Source organism: Adiantum capillus-veneris, chromosome 25 (genome assembly GCF_014529385.1).
Source record: "Adiantum capillus-veneris isolate H3 chromosome 25, ASM1452938v2, whole genome shotgun sequence".
Taxonomy (NCBI): Eukaryota; Viridiplantae; Streptophyta; class Polypodiopsida; order Polypodiales; family Pteridaceae; genus Adiantum; species Adiantum capillus-veneris.
Window position 1 is genome coordinate 27,106,966 of NC_140955.1, and position 17,542 is coordinate 27,124,507.

Sequence of the window (17,542 nt, forward strand, 5' to 3'; positions counted from 1 at the left end):
GCTTGCTCACGCTACCGCTCCAAGTCGGCCTTTCTTTCTACTTCTCTTTCTGCTTTTCTTTCTACGTGTTTACGATCCAATTCTTCCTTTCTTTGCTCCCATGCTACTTGCCTTTCTTTGCGCTTGCGCTCCAAGGCAAAGCATTGCACTTCTAGTTCTATCCTCTTGTCCATAAACATCTGTTCCAAAGCCTCCATATGTTAGGTGCAGCGGAATGAATGTTGTTTTTTCTCAAGATTAGTGATCTTTATTACTCAAGGTTCCTTTTAGTTCTTTAGGGAAAGAGAGAGCTTTCCGTCTTGTAGAGTACTGTGGTCACGAACAAAGTGAGTGGATTGTGCGTGCAAGTGACTGAGACTGAGAGAAGGAGAGAGAAGAGATACGACACCAAGAGGTTTGTAAAACCCTCCTCCGAAGGCCCCACTCTCGTCGGCGAGAGTGGTCTACTTGATTGCACAAAGGTGTACAATGCGAATGCAATGGACTGATGCAATGGGACTATGCCGATGACGACGACGATGGTGACGACGGCGACTTGGGCTGAAATCTGGGATCTTCTTGATGCTGAATTTCTGGGACTGTTTCGGTGGCTGAAAATGACTGTTTTGGGCTGTGTTCTTATGGCTGAAAATGGGGAACCATCTGCAACCTTTTTGGGCTGATCTGCTACCTTTGCTAAGGCTGAAAAACTGCGTTTTGACTGCTGATTTTCTGATCCTAAAACGCTGGTTTTTTTAGGGTTTGCTGCGTTTTTAGGGTTTGCTGAAAACGCTGGGATCTGCAAGTATTCCAAGGCTGGAAACGTTGGGATCTGCAGGTATTCCAAGGCTGAAAACGCTAATGAAGCTGAGGTTCTGCTGTGGATTGAAAACGCCAAGGGGAGTGGGAGGATGGCGCGGGGTCATAAGGGGGGGACTGCTGAGAAGTTGCCTGTTGAGCGGAAAGCTCCTCCTGCCTCTTCTGCCATTTAGTGCTAACTTGGGTTTGCTTATATAGAAACTTAGCAAAATTGCCCTACCTACTTTTGTAGGAAAGTCACTTTAAAACAATAAGTGAAAATCCCAATAAATAGGAAAATAGGCTAAATGCACTGGAAAATTCCCCTAACTGATGCTAATGGATTTTGATGGGAATTCTGATGATCATGCTGTGTGCAACCGGAGGATATGCATCTATGCTAAGTGACTGGGCATGCACGGTCTACGAATAGACTCACAAAAGTGCCAGATCACTGCTACTCTAACTTGATTGGACTGACTGAACCTTGCTGTGGTGTAGCTTGTCCACGGACACATAGGGTTGGGATGTGTCACGTGACATCCCCTCCTTTTCAAAGTGAGGTACTGGTACCGAACTGTATGGCGTCGAGGGAGATCGCCAACAACATCCGGAATCCTGGAAGGGACTCTTCGCCGGCCCACTCTGATGTGTGGGTCGAGTGGTACTTGAACTTCATAAAGGTCTGCAACGCTTGCTTCTTTGGGACGCGCTGAAAGCAACACAAAGTTTTCTGAATCTCCTTTCTTGTTTCAACTTCGTCTAGAGTCCTGCTTCTTTCGTCTTCAAGAATCTCCATGGCTGAAAATTCTTGAAACCATCTCCAACACAAAACCATGAACATACCCATTCCATGTAAAGTAAAGGAAAAAAATCTTGTCTTCTCTAAAGACTGTGCATGCAATGTAGATGAACATAGAGACGGAGTGACAACCTGTTCATCAAACACATGCAAACAATGCGATCGAATCTTTTCTGTTTGATCGAAATCAATCAACTGTGGCAAATCACAATGGAAATGCCAATTCTTGGTGTTCATACGATCATGTGCTCTTTCGGAAACTATGTCATGCCACGGAAGAGACATGGAATGTGACTTCCTGACATACAAACTTTTCAGCTTTTCATGAACAATCTGCATACATTCGTGCTCATTCATGAGAGAAACCTGCTCAACATACAATATGTCATGCCTAGGAAAAGGGATCACATGACGATGCTGACTAAAATACAAGAAACCTTCACGAATGAAACACTCGAACAATGCGTGCGTATCAATCATGCGAACACATAATACTTCCTGTGATGGTTCTTTGGACCAAGGCTCGAGAGCCAAGATCGGTTCTTCGGGATCTATCGAATCGTCTTGTGGGGGTTCTTTGGACCTCGACTCGAAAGCCAAGATCGGATCTTCGTGATTGATCGAATCTATAACGAGGTTAGCTTCGCTAGGAAAAGCATCAACTAACACATCATCCTTGTGAACAATCACATCTTCTTCATGCAACTCATCATGCTTGTGAGAAATCACAACTTGATCATGCAAATCATCATGCTTCTCAGAAATCATATCTTGATCATGCTTGTCATTGTCATCCAAATCATTATGCAAATCATTATCATCCAAATCATCATGCTTATCATTGTGCTTCAAATCCTCATCATGCTTCAATCATGCAAATCCTGTGTATCCTGCTTTAGAGAAAGAGAGACTGAGAGAATCTCCTTGTCCCGAATCCATTCAATCTTGTCCTGCATATTAGCAATGAGAGATGGAGAAGGAGAAGTATCCACTCCATGAAAGACAGTAGGAGAATCACTTTTTGCATTGAGAGTTAAAGTGCTAGCCTCCCAATCAACGAGAGGGTTGATTTCACAAAACCATTTCATGCCTAAAATCATATCACATCCTGAGAGAGGAGAAACAACAAATCTTCTAGTGAAGGTAGTCTGTTGAATTGCAAACAACACATCAAGGCACTCCTTCGTGATGAGAGCGTCCATACCAGGACGAAAGCCAGAGACCTCGATAGGAGATCTCGGACTAACTTCGAAGCGGACTCTCTCAACAAGAGAAGGGCTGATCACATCATGCATACTACCTGGGTAAAACAATATGACAAAACGGTGCCTTGACGTACGACCATAGCATTTAATGAGAGAATCATCAATGGGAGGGTCCTGAGAAACTTTGGGCACAATCGTGGTATCATTCATTGCATTGACAGATGTAGTGGGTGCTGTGGGTTCTTTAGATTCATTCAATTCAAGCTTAGGACATGTTCGTTTTATGTGACCCTTAATGTGACAATGAAAACAACGACCTTCTTTAGAATAAGTGCTTTGTTCTTCCGACGTGATGTATCCTCCTACAATTCCTTGTGCTACCTTTTCATCTGGAGTAAGCTTAGGTTTAGCAGTTGTGTTAGCCTTACCCTTAGATTCATTGGAAGAATTCTTTGATGAGATATTGTTGGTAGAGTGGTTAGAAGAGTTATCATTCTTACCATTCTTACCGTTCTTACCGTTCTAAGGAGTCTGCGAGGTACTTGTGGAAGTCATGTTCTCCTTAGGCTTTCCCTTGTTGTGCTTCATCTCTTGTGCGAGAGCAATCGCTACCGCCTTGTTGAGATCGATTGGATCGAATACCTCGACATCGTACTTGATATACTCGTCTAATCCAAAGAGAAAAGCCTCTTTGCGTTCATCATCCGACATCCGTAATTGGGTACCTAGCTACAAAAAACGATTAGAAAAAGACATAACCGGCATACCATTTTGCTTGAGCGTGCGAGGTATTGAGGTGGCATAAACCACGCCTTGAGCTTATCTTAAAAATCAGCCCAACTAAAAGAGAGGGGCGTGAAATCGTCGGCTACCTCTAGGTGCGCGGCTAGCTGTGCCTCTTGCCATGCGTGGTACCAATTAATGGCATCACCGGCAAGGTACATAGCTGCCGTCAAAACTTTGTTGTTGCTTGTCTTCTTAGTTGTCGCAAAATAAGCATTAAATTGATGCAACCAAGAATGAATCACTGTAGCATCCATCTTACCGTCATACTTACTGAAAATCAACTTTTCTGTAACTGCATGATTGGAATCCACATCGTGGCTTGCGCCACTTGACGAACTTCCACGATCTTTGGGTGGTTCGGTCTTCGAGGCTAGGACTTGGGCAATAAATTCTTGATTGCGAAGCTCCCTTTGAGCTTCACGCTAGGCCTCCATAGCCAATCTATCCGCAACACGATCGGCCTCCAATGCGGCGTTTCTTGTTGCGGCTTCTTCCTTCCTTAGTTCTTTTCTTTCTTTTCGTGCGTCGCGCTCGTGTTCCAAAGCAAGGAACTTGTCGTCCTGTCGATCCATCATGGCCATCATTTGCTTCATCATTGCCTCCATAGAGTCTGGCGTAGATGGCGAAGGGGGAGGGTTGGAAAAACCTCCTGGTGGGGAGAATCCTTTGTCGCCTCTCTCATGCTCATCACCTAAATGCAAAGTATCCATGCCGCTTCGGGTGACGACCATACACTATGGTTTTGGGGTCTTAAGCTCGCGAGGAACTTGGGTTCTTGAGGGTCTTGAGCTCCTTGATTCGTGAGAATCTTGGGTTCTTGAGGTTCTTGAGGTCCTTGAGTCTTGAGGGTCTTGGGTTCTTGGGGTTCTTGAGGTTTTCTTTCGCTTGCAAATCGCGTTGGAGAAGGATCTTCTCTTCACCCGAGTTCTACTCTTTTCTGCGGGCGCACCCCTTGGCGGCCTTGCGCTCACACCAAGGTTGCTTTTTCCCACCTCACGTCGATTGGCCGGCCACTAAGTGCACGGTCCGCTCTCAATGAGTGAAAAGAGACACCAGGGGAGGCTGGACAAGCCCTTCTTTCTTGGGATTCCTATCACTCTTCAACAAAACACGATTAGGAATCACCACGCCCAAATAAACTTGGGTTCGTGCGATCACAACAAGCAAAAAAATTCTTGTGGTTCTTGTGGTTCTTTCCTTGAGTAATGCAGAACACTTCCAAAGCTCTGATACCAATGTTAGGTGCAGCGGAATGAATGTTGTTTTTTCTCAAGATTAGTGATCTTTATTGCTCAAGGTTCCTTTTAGTTCTTTAGGGAAAGAGAGAGCTTTCCGTCTTGTAGAGTGTTGTGGTCACGAACAAAGTGAGTGGATTGTGCGTGCAAGTGACTGAGACTGAGAGAAGGAGAGAGAAGAGATACGACACCGAGAGGTTTGTAAAACCCTCCTCCGAAGGCCCCACTCTCGTCGGCGAGAGTGGTCTACTTGATTGCACAAAGGTGTACAATGCGAATGCAATGGACTGATGCAATGGGACTATGCCGATGACGACGACGATGGTGACGACGGCGACTTGGGCTGAAATCTGGGATCTTCTTGATGCTGGATTTTTGGGACTGTTTCGGCGGCTGAAAATGACTGTTTTGGGCTGTGTTCTTATGGCTGAAAATGGGGAACCATCTGCAACCTTTTCGGGCTGATCTGCTACCTTTGCTAAGGCTGAAAACCTGCGTTTCGACTGCTGAATTTCTGATCCAAAAACGCTGGTTTTTTTAGGGTTTGCTGCGTTTTTAGAGTTTGCTGAAAACGTTGGGATCTGCAGGTATTCCAAGGCTGGAAACGCTAGGATCTGCAGGTATTCCAAGGCTGAAAACGCTAATGAAGCTGAGGTTCTGCTGTGGATTGAAAACGCCAAGGGGATGGGAGGATGGCGCAAGGTCATAAGGGGGGTACTGCTGAGAAGTTGCCTGTTGAGCGGGAAGCTCCTACTGCCTCTTCTGCCATTTAGTGCTAACTTGGGTTTGCTTATATAGAAACTTAGCAAAATTGCCCTACCTACTTTTGTAGGAAAGTCACTTAAAAACAATAAGTGAAAATCCCAATAAATAGGAAAATAGGCTAAATGCACTGGAAAATTCCCCTAACTGATGCTAATGGATTCTCATGGGAATTTCGATGATCATGTTGTGTGCAACCGGAGGATATGCATCTATGCTAAGTGACTGGGCATGCACGGTCTACGAATAGACTCACAAAAGTGCCAGATCACTACTACTCTAACTTGACTGGACTGACTGAACCTTGTTGTGGTGTAGCTTGTCCACGGACACATAGGGTTGGGATGTGTCACATGACACCATAGGAGTTAGTGCAATCCTTGGCGTAGATGGGGAAGGGGTGGGAAAAACTCTTATTCGCCACTCCCATGCTCACCACCTCCATGCGAAGTATCCATTCCGCTTCGCGTGATGACCATCCTTTGAGATCTTTGGTTCTTAAGTTCACGAGGAACTTGGGTTCTTGTGGGTCTTGGGTTCTTGAGGGTCTTGAAGTCTTGAGGTTCTTCTTTAGCTTGGAATCTATGTTAGAGAAGGATCTTCTCTTCACCCAAGCTCTTCTCTTTCTTGCAAGCGCACTCCTTGGCGGCCTTACACTCACACCAAGGTTGCTTTTTCCCACCTCACGTCGATTGGCCGGCCGCAAAGTGCACGGTCCGCTCACAATGAGTGAAAAGAGTCACAAGGGAAACAAGACAAGCCCTTCTTTCTTCCGTTTCCTGTCACTCTTCAAAAACACGATTAGGAATCGAAACACCCAAGAGGACTTGGGTTATGTGCGACCGCAACAAGCAAAAAAAAATTCTATGGTTCTTTCCTTGAGTGATACAGAACACTGCCAAAGCTCTGATACCAATGTAAGGTACAGCGGAAGTGAATGTTGGACTTTGCTCAAGATGAGTGCTCCGAACTGTGCTCAAGGTTCCTTTTACTTACGAAAGGGAGAGCCTTCTGTTCCTTTAGTGAGAAAAATGACCACAAACAAAGTGAATGACACTGTGAATGAAGGTGCTGAGACTGAGAGATAAAGAGAGAAGAATACGACACCACAATGTTGTCAAACCCTCCTCCAAGGACCCCTCTCTCTATGGCGAGAGAGGTCTATGCTATTGATTGCACAACTCTGGTACAAGATGCTAGTGCAAGTCTAAGTGATGCTATGTCGAGGTCGACAATACTAAGGCTGAAAACTGAATGTTGTGAGTCAGTTCCTATCGCGCCAAGTTGGGGCTGTCCCATGAACTTGATGCCCTGCTCAAAACGCTGTCTTGCCGTCTACAAAAACGCTATCTTTGCTAGTCCAAAAATGTTGGACATGCTTGTTCAAAAACACTGGTCATGCTGGTTTAAAACGCTGAATTTGCTCGGTCTTGGAATCACTGGAATGCGGCCCTGAATTGCTGATATGCTGGCTGCAAAAACGTTGCAATGCAGGGCTGGAAAACGCTGCAATGCAGGGGCTGAAATCGCTGATCTGTAGGCTCACTAACGCTGGTCCTGCATGCTGAAAAACACCAAGCCTTAAAGCTGAAAAACGCTGATCTGCAATGCTCCAAACGCTGAAGAAAAACGCTGGCTCTTGCTTGAAGAAAACGCCAGGTCTTCAATGGTTCTTGCTTGAGAAGTTGCCTGTTGAGCAAGTGCTCCTGTTGCCTCTTCTGATGTGGAATGCTAGCGCTAGGTTTGCTTATATATTGCTTTAGTCATTTTGCCCTACCCAGTTCCCAACAAAAGTCACTTAAAAATAATAAATGAAAATGGCTAAAATAGGGAAAATGGGTTCTGTGCACTAGAAAATGCTCCTGATGGATTCTGATGGTAATGCTGATGATCATGCTGTGTGCAACCAGAGGATATGCATCTACTCTAAGTGTCTGGACATGCACAGTCTGCAAACAGACTCACAAAAATGCCAGAGCACTTCCTATTGTAGATTGACTTGACTGAACTAAACCCTTGTCATGCTGTAGCATGTCCACCGACGCATAGGGTTGGATGTGTCACGTGACAGGTAAAGTCTGTCGAGAATATCATCAATCCTTGAGATAGGAAATCTGTCCTTGATGGTGATTTTATTGAGAGCTCTATAATCAATGCACACTCTCCAAGATCCGTCTTTCTTTAGTTCTAGCAAAACCGGATAACAATAAGGTGATAAGCTAGGTTAGATGAGACTCTTCACTAGAAGTTCTTTTACTTCGTTCATTATTTCTTCATTTTGGGCTCGGCTAACTTGATAAGGTGGTTGGTTCGATAGTGTACTTCCAGAATTTTATGGTTACTCACCTGGTAGGCCTTCAGAGAAGCAATCAACTTACGTGTGCAGAATTCTTATCGTTCTTTATCCAATTCAGACATATTGGTTCTTTGTTCATCATTCAATTCTTTCAAGTAGATCAAGTAAACAACAAGATTGGATTTCATTAATTTTGAAATGGCTAAAGCCGATACAATAACCGGCCATGCCAAAATTGCCCCGGGACACCCCAAACTCACCTTGATTGCACTGAAACCCTTGTTGCATGCCAATATTACGATACATGGGGTTTGGCATCATGCCTTGCATACCCCCAAAGACTGTTCCTGGCATATATTGCTGATTTCCAGGTGCATAACCAGCCATGCTCTCAAACACAGACCCACCCTCGAAATACCCAGGATGTACCGTGGGTGGTGAAAGAACCGGTTGCATAGCCTGGAAACTCGTTCCTTGTCCATTTAATCCAACATTTGGACTCTGAAATATGGCTGGCTGAACGAACTAGTAAAGACTATGGAATAGGCGTCCTAACCTCCTGTTTTGGACAGAAGGAATTTGTCTCGAGGCCCAATTGACTCTGCAACATGCGAGTGCTCCCTGCCCTGTTGAGATGCACAAGGGACTTGGGCATGAGCCTCAACAGGCTCTCCTGCATGAGAAAGTTTCCTTGTCTGCTCTGACATTGTTGGTGCTTCAGAAATTCCGTAAACCTAGGATTCTTCACCAACCGAGAAAACACATTCACAGCAGCAACCAACTGTGTCTTGAACACATCCCCGTCAAGTTGCCCTGTCATAAACCCTTGAGCTTGTGGAGCATTCACATCAACAAAAGGTACACAGGGGTGGCCGTGGACTCTCGCCAACCTCTAACTTTGGAGGAGGAACAACCTGACTGTCCTGTGAAGAGAAACCCTCTTCCCTCGTGTCGTTCACTCTATCAGCCATAGTGTAATTCCAAGTTCATGTGCTCTGTGTCCTCGCTGAAAACCAACCAAAGCACACTCTTTGAGAAAAAAGTGATTCTATCCTGGCAACGAGAGCATGAAACCAGCCCGTAGACTCGCTACAGGGCGGTAGACTTTAGCTTTCACCCGACCTTTCCATTGTTAAACTTTACGACACAGAGCCTCTCACTCGAAATTACACTTCAAACAAAAATGAAAGAGAGAGAGAGAGAGAGAGAGAGAGAGAGAGAGAGAGAGAGAGAGGTGCTGCAATCGAAGGAAGCACCTTCATACTATTATAAAATATGAGGGAAGGGATTCTGCTTCCATGTGGACGCAATTACTCCATCCAGTCTCCTTCAGCAGCCTGCACCTATCAGCTTGGTTTTTTTTTTTTTTTTTTCCCGTGTGTGTGTGTGTGGGAAGAGGAGGGGGGGGGACAAACCCTAGAAATCCAAAACAAAAAACCCATAAAATGACAAAGGAAGAGTGGTCCCCCCTTCCCCCAAAAAAGCACACACTAGCATACCCAAGAGATGACCTACACAACCTCTACATTGAAGTGACAGAGGAGCATAAGAAATGTTTTTTCAAGTTCTATAGGATAGATTTCTGCAAGATGTTTGCCAAGCTAACCAAAAAACAGATGCTCGTCAACAACCACATTTTGAACCTCCGCTGACTATAAACCTGACATCCATGGCAATGGTAAGCCAATAAATGGGAAGCTGCCACTGGGATAGTAGCAGTGGGCATCATTGGATTGATTTTTCACATGATATAAAAGGTCATCTTCACAATGACCAAGGGTAGGAGCAATGCCCAATACAAGCTTTTAAGCTAGATGTTTTGGACATGATGCTTCCTGGTGCCATACTCACATAGTTGACACACAGGAGATCCCAGTTAACCAGCTAGACCAACAAGTTGAAAAGGGGGCAACAATATGCCATCCTATATAGCAAATGCTAGATAAAGGATCGTGGAGGCTTAATCCATAAGCTTCTAAACTAAGCCACTTGAGGGCAACGCTCTGAGTCTTGAACTTTTGAGGTCCCCTGTCTGATTGAGGCCATCGGGCACACGTCCAAGCAAGGGGTCTTCAAACTCTCGTCATCTTGTCTAGCAGGAGGCGCAACCCCAAATTTAAACTGCAAGAGAAAAGGGAAGAGTATAATTTTTGCAAGGCTGCAGGAGTCCAACAAGCATGCACAAAAGTTACATAGCAAAATGCTGGCATGGAACAGCGGTGTTGTGTTACAAAATTTATGCACAGATACCTATGCATTGCATAATTACTTACGAGATTGCAATTGTAGCTGTAAAATGCTGAAAACAAAATGTCTCTGTACCTGGCAGCTTAAGTCTTCAAAGTTAGGCTCCATTGTCAAAGGTACCCCCATGTAGTCAGTGATAAAAGTCTGAAGCGCACGCACCAAGCATTTTTACACATTTAGCCTCTCCATTGAAAAAAAAAAAGAGTGCAACACAGGTCTATTGTTCTCTTCTACCCACTCTCATAGAGCACTTTACCGGTAGGCTACAATTCCATTGGCATTAAAAAGACAAGTCAAATAATTTTCTTTCCAATTATCCGAACTTTGAGCTGCCATTATGATGTGACCCATGAGGGCACACACATCTCGAGAATGATTATGTTCAGGCTTCAAGATAAACAAGTACCAGTACACCAGCTAACATACTGGATGACATGACGTGCACATTGAAGTTTTTTGTATGTGCATGGATGTAGATACTGCAAAAATCTGGTAACCACAATAGTCGATGTAGAAGGTACCAATGGTCCAATACGCCCCCTGACCCCACCCCTCCTTTTGCTGCCACTCTATGTCGCTAGGTTATGTTAGTCTTTTCCTATTTTTTTGCTGTTCGGCCTAGGTATTTTTTGTCTCGCACGTTTGTCTTTGTTTTTTGTTTGGCTTTTCCCTTATGTTATGTGTTTTTACTCTGTATTGTACTTTGGTGGTGTGTCTATTTCTTGTTTGGTCTTGTGTTTGTTTTCTTTTTGGTTTTTTCTTTTCTTGCTTTGATTTTGTTGTTTTGTTTTTGTGCAGTCACAGGATGCACTAGAGCAATTAGCACCAATGAGGCCGGCAGAGCCATTGAGGGTCAACCCAATTTTTTCAACTTTTGTCCAAACACAACCAATGCAACATTTAGAGTGAAATATATGGGGAAGTTATTCTTCACCGGCCATTACATTTTGGGAGTATCTCTCCTCCATTTTATAAAACTCCTATGTACAAATCCTAAGGATGATAAAGAGACGGAGCCATAACCTTAGATTCAATCTTTGTACTTTTTTACTAAATATGGCCACTTTTAATACATGATGCCCAGCCAAGGATGAACCCTTATTGAGGGTTTTATGCATCTATGAAAATGACGAAGTTAGGGTTCCTTCATGTCGATGTCAAGGTGCTAACTTTACCACGAGGAGAGAACACATAAGGTTGGAGCTCCATCTCCACTTTCACCCTTCCCAAGGAGCTTATTGTATCTATGCCTCCTCTAAGCTCACTATGTCTGTGAGAGAGTGGCTTTCACATCGATAGAGTTTATCCTTTCTACTCTCTACTCTCTCTATGTTCATTTGTCTTGAATGCATGCTTGATTTGGCGAATGATTTGTATCTACTCTCTCTATGTTCACTTGTCTTGAATGCATGCTTAATTTGTCAAATGATTTGTATTAAGTGTGTGGTATAATGCGCGCAATGTGTGCATGCTTAGTTGAAGTTTTAAGTGCTAACGCTGTGCGTGATAGGTTTACAGCAGTGTTAATTATGTTATGACTTCTAGACCCACAACCCAGCTTCATCTGGATTATGCATTTGAATCTTGCCATAAATAAGGAACAGACGTCTCAGAAAAGATTACGCTTATTACCTGGCTTGGTAGTTTACAGGTATGTATACAAATTCCTGCACACTTGCTTTCTTCCAAATACTTACATCGTTCTACAAGAACCTAAACACATAAAATATGTGGAAGTTATCCGTCTGTTCAACCCTCCCTTGTTAATTGCTGAAGTAAGAACTTAAATTGCCTTTTCAAAAATCTTGATAAAAATTATCAGCAATTTGAAGCATTTTCATAGAATACTTGCCCCACTCTCTAACAAGGTGCCATCATTGAGTTCGACAGTATTAATGGAACAAGACCCCATTAGCCATTGACATGTTGCTTTAGTTACTCGAGCTGTTCACATTCTACATTCAGAAGGCAACAGAAACAGGGCATATAGTGTAGAAAAAGGATATCAGAAGATATACCAGTAAGAACAGCAGCAGGTTTCCCTCCAAATAAAGGAGCAATAAGTATTTTGAACATTGGCAGTAAGAGAGGAGGGAATAGTGACCTTAAGATACGCACCTACCAAGTACAAAAGTACATAAGACACAAGTAAGGTTTACGAAGGTATTGCACTAAGGAAATATGGGTTATAATATTGTTGTCTAAATTAGCCATCTGACACTTTCAACTGAAATACCACAAAACTATTTGATTGATTGAATAAGTATCAGGTAATCATGTGAGCCGAACCTAAATAGATATCATATTTCCAGAAAATTATCCACTTTAACCACCGGCTCAAGTAAAATCCTACCGATGATACTTCTGCATCTGTTCTGTCCTTGCTTTTCTTGAAAAGATGATTTGCTATTTCAATCAAGCCATCATACCCAAGTTTCGATGAATCCCATCCTGCTTCCTGTGGCAATCTTTGAAACAAATGATGTGATGAGTCTCGTTCTCAAATTGAAGGCTCCTAATAATGCATGCATCTGGAACAGTGTGAACTAGATGCAGCTCTTTGTCTAAAAGCTTTGATTCATCTACAGTTTGCCCATGTTACACTCTTATCCAATAAATCAGACTCGTACATATTTATTATTAGCAATATCACCTAGCTGGCATAGACCCATTCTGAGTCCAGCCATGCCTATAAAAAAACTGTATGGCTATTTTTTCAACGTTTTTCAAAGACCAAACGAAAAAAAATTCACAGAAATCTGACAATAAAAGGAACAATAGACTCTTATTGCAATTCGAAAACAAAAAGTGCTTCACTTCTAATGCAATTATTCAAACCTACGAGCTGAATTTTCTTTAGTGGGGTGTTGTGTGTGTCCACAAATACGTGTGCGGATGTGTGTATGCGCGCGCACATGCATGTGTATGAGCTTTAGTGTAGTTTTATTTTAGCGTTGAAAATTTAGTCTGTTGGCCCGTCATGGCTGCAATACCAGCAACTCTATACAATAGCGTTTATTTAGTCCATTAGACCGTCATAGCTGCGATTCCAGCACCTGTATACAAATGTGTGTGTGTGTGTGTGGGGGAGAGAGAGAGAGAGAGAGAGAGAGAGAGAGAGAGAGAGAGAACTTTCAAGAACATGTTCGTGAGCTTTCAAGAACATGTTTGTCTGCTCAATAAGACCTTGACTTCTAAGCTCTATGGCTTCTTCTTCTACATCCCATCAGGTTGTTTACAGCCAAGATTCGAAGCACAGGGTCGCAACAATTTCAACGTCTAAAGGATGCAGAAGCTTGCATTGTGTTTGATGCTATGCATGAGTAAATAGCAAAATATTTCCATGAGGGATTAGTCAAACTCCCCACACCGGAGGGTCTGAATAGCTACCCCGACTATCACAAACTGCTGACGTGCCAAGCTACTGAAGAACGGAGCCAACCTGCAGATCCCGGTCGAGGGACCTAAACCCCAAGAAGAAGCAGAAGCAGAAAAAGCAGTAGAAAAAGTTTTACCAACTTATAAGTCTTCCCGAGTGGCCTATTTTTAAAGAAGAGTTCCCACCAACTTACGGGACCCCGTCCGATGGAGCCCAAGTGACCTAAAGAGATTAAATAAAGCAAGACCTCCACACACACACACACACACACACAAAGATTTGCGTGGAGTCTGATGACATGGCAACTGTATGGACCACGTGGAAGACTATATAGACTTCGGCGACTTGCGCTAGCAGATGCTGATGTGGCAGGTGTACGCATTTCCGTGATTTACGATGGGCAGCTTTTAGCACCAGTTTTTGAGGCTAGATGCTTTTGAGTTTGAACCTTCTCATGTAAACTGCTTTTCATAGACCAAGGGCCTTTAAATATGAGCCAAGGGCTCATTCTCTGTCATGCTTCCAGGTGAATGTACAGAGGATGGAGTACTAGCGGTGTACTGAGTTCAAGCAATATAAAGAAATACCAAAAGGGGCGCTTGTCACAAAGTGATGATGTGGCTACCGACAACAGAAACCCTAATTTCTGCCAAAAACCCTAAAATTCCTGCAAACCCTAATTTTGCAAAAACCTTAATTTCTGAAACCCTAACCCTAACTGCTGGCTGAAACCCTAAGTGGCTGGAAACCCTAAAAGCAGGCGCTAATGCCATGTGGCAGCAGTGTACCGATTTTCCGAATTTTACGGAAGTGAAAAGCGGCCCCATGGGCGACGCAAATTGGCAAAGAAAGAGAGAGAAATTGCTTTATTTTACGAGAGAGAGAGAGAGAGAGAGAGAGAGAGAGAGAGAGAGAGAGAGAGAGAATTTTCATTGCTTTTATTTTGAAAGTTTTTGGGGCTCTGCTTTTGGGCATCCCTTGTAATCTTTATATATGCGGTGAAGGCCTCACTTCTCAGAGCATCTGGACGCAGAGTCTGAGAGTGAAACCCCAACCGCTCTTTGTACTCTGACATTGATTTTAATACATAAAGAAATACCGAAAGGGGCGCCAGTCTTTGGGGCCAATATCTCTAGGCACGGAACTCCACCGGACCAGTGCAAATCTATTGTGATATGTGAATTGTTTTGAAGTGGTTATTTGGTGCTGTCGCGATTGATTCTTGACTTGGAGTGTCCAAGTCTGTTACAACGCCAATGTTTTGGGCCAGTGCTCTCTTGGGGTGGAACTCCGCCACTCCCCGTCTCGTGTGTCGTGCACTCTATTTCTTCAGTTTGGTTGTTATTTGAAGTGCTTAAAGTTGTTTAGTCTGTTCTTTTTTGTTGGCACGTGGTGCCCCTCCCTGTTACACCGACTGGCATACCGTGCACTAAGGATGGCAGATAATCTTTCCCCTGCTTGGGAACAAAATCTCCGTCTAAAACCAGAGGAGAAACTCCCATAGAAAGCACCAAAGGTCGAACACTCGGCTTGGCAAAAAGCTTGAAGTTGTACAAGACACTTCTAGTGATGAAGAAATAGATAGAGAGAAAGAGACTTCCAACAGTGAGGAGGACAATGTTATCTAAAGGCTACTATGACTGGCACATGAAAGTCAACCAAGAGCAAGGCCACAGCCAACCAAAAAGTTGAAGAAGAATAAACGGCTGCACAAAAGAGAGCCCACTTAGAAAAAGAAGTCGAGGATCAGGCAAAGGCAGCTTAAGAGCTCCACAAGCAAGACCAAGCCGAAGCAGAATGAATACCATCACACAAATCCGAAGAGATGAAGAGGAGGGTCCTAAGGACCATAGCTGAAGAAAAAGCAGTAATAGTACTTGTCTAGAAGCTCGAAGATGAACAAAAGCTGAGGGAGTGCACTATCTGGAACTGGAACTCACTCCCATAGTGGAATGCTATATGCCCGTGCTCATGATCTGGTCACACGCCAATCCACACTGTCCAACTCCCTGTGAAGGAGTCGAAGAATCTCCTCCTCATCCTACTTCTGATGTTGAATGTCCTTTGTAGTACTATCTTTACCTCTGGGATCTACTGGCTCATAGGAAAACCAACCAAACCTGTGTTACAAAGAGTTTGCTCATAGAGTAGAATCAAAGAGTTAACAGTAAACAAAATCACACATTACCTGCTTTGGTATCCCCAAAGCGTGGTAGGCTCACACAACCTTCATGTTGGCTCTATAACTATGCAATGCTCAGTCCATTGAGTATTTTGGTGTGGATTAATGAGTAATCACTCCAATTGCGCTCGCAAGCATTCACAGAGCAACCTTCAATTTAGAAATCACAATGCTTGTGAAATTGTAGACCAAACAAATTGCAAACCACAAAGTTGACAGCTCTCAAGCTGCTAATGCTTTAGGGTTTAATATTTACTTGCGAAACTAGTCATAACGCAAGATCAATGAGCTTTGGAAGACGTTGTTTGTCACAAAAATACGGAAGCGTAAACTGACTTTTAATTGTACTTTAAATACTCGAGAGAATTAGAGAGGGAGAGAGAAAGCTTGACACTTCAATGGGGACCAGAAGCTAGGCTGGTCCCCCCCCATAAAGAGATTATCTTTATTACTAAGGGAGAATCTTTACAAGCACAGGAACAGGGTAATAGCCCGTCCTCTATTCTTTCCTTTCTGCTTCTGAATGAGAGAGTGCGAAAGCTACTCTCTGAATACTGAGAAGATTTTCCCCCTGCTATGAGATTTTGGGAAGCTCTTGAAAACGAGAGTTTATCTTCCACAAAACTCAACGGAAGCTCTCAAAAATGAGAGTCTACCTTCCACTAACTGTGTCCCTTTATGCATAATCAGGAGAAACACGCAACATACACGCACACATGCTTGCTGTAATTTTCTGCACATAACCTGAAAATGTTACCTGAGCACGTTCCAATGCCGAAATAGAGACCTTTTTCGCGATGGAATCGCACCAAACTTAGTGTACGCGTAGTGTAGGTAGATAAGCACTAGATTCTAAGTGTGCTTTGCTGAAATTCACCCTAATAGAGGTGATTAGGGGCTGAAAACAGAGAATTTGCAGCAGCTAGGCGTGAAAGAAAGAGAGTAACCTTCTACTTTTTCGCGATGAATCTTCCCCCACAGCAGCCTATGATCAAGAGAAACCTTGTTCTATGTGATGGGAGTTCCAAGACTCCGCATGCACCACAAGGGCTGATTCTCTAGCTTCAATGGAGAGCTTCGTTGCGTAGAGCACGCTCACATTTGGGGAGGTAGGTGCACTGCCAACCTGTGAAGAGGGGGAGGGGGTGCTGCTAAATAGCCAGCAAGAAGAGGGGGCGCTAGAAGAAGAGAGAGGGTGAGAGTGAGAGTGAGAGAGCCACTTAGTATTGGTAAGTGAGCCACTTGGCACACTTACTTAATAACTTAAAAACCTTTCAACTTTCACATTTAAAAGTTCATAAACTATTAATAAAATGTGCAAATTGAACCACAATTGCACATATGGATGCAACCAATGAAATGTTAGCTGATCCCTAACACAATGACGTACCGGCACCGCTCTGGCATTACCTGTTCGCACTTGTTCGGCCATTTGGTCCAACATAAACAATTTAAAAATATTTTAATTGACTTATCCTAAAGCCATAAAATAATTTAGGCCCCAGGGTTACTGTTCTAAGGACCCCATCTCATTCCTATGCTCGCACTCATGCGCGTAATTTTCTGAGCCTGAGATCTGAGGCTACTATCTACCCCTTCATTGGAGACCCGATTTCCCAATCACTAGAGCTTCAAGGTATTTTCTGCTAGCGTCTCCCTGAGGTGCTCTAGCCTAAATTTTGGGCGCACCTTAGGCCCCAGAACTGCTAGATCTATTTTGATGTGCACACAACTAATTAGATAATTATTTCCTCGTAAATAAACTAATTATTTACAAAGTCTGACATTGTCACATTGTCTCTCGTAGGTCTACCACCAAGTGAAAGGAGACTCAGAAACGTCCTGTCTCAGTGCCACTAGTTGCACAAAGA

The 17,542-nt window shown here is 43.6% G+C and overlaps 1 protein-coding gene across 2 annotated transcripts in view; it reads right to left on the minus strand.

The window, feature by feature from the left end:
* Positions 1-17,542, minus strand: part of LOC147424612 (beta-carotene isomerase D27) — an 84,847-nt gene that overhangs the window by 22,693 nt on the left and 44,612 nt on the right. The window contains exons 4-9 of one of the 2 annotated variants that reach the window (XM_086499553.1): positions 12,464-12,568; positions 12,129-12,228; positions 11,963-12,054; positions 11,743-11,823; positions 10,186-10,254; positions 9,410-9,984 (exon numbers count right to left, since the gene is read on the minus strand). In XM_086499553.1, the coding sequence (XP_086355679.1) occupies positions 9,844-9,984; positions 10,186-10,254; positions 11,743-11,823; positions 11,963-12,054; positions 12,129-12,228; positions 12,464-12,568 (588 nt within the window). In that variant the 3' untranslated portion in view covers positions 9,410-9,843. Of the gene's footprint in view, positions 1-9,409; positions 9,985-10,185; positions 10,255-11,742; positions 11,824-11,962; positions 12,055-12,128; positions 12,229-12,463; positions 12,569-17,542 lie in introns of those variants that run through there. The other variant, XM_086499552.1, reaches the window with a different exon arrangement.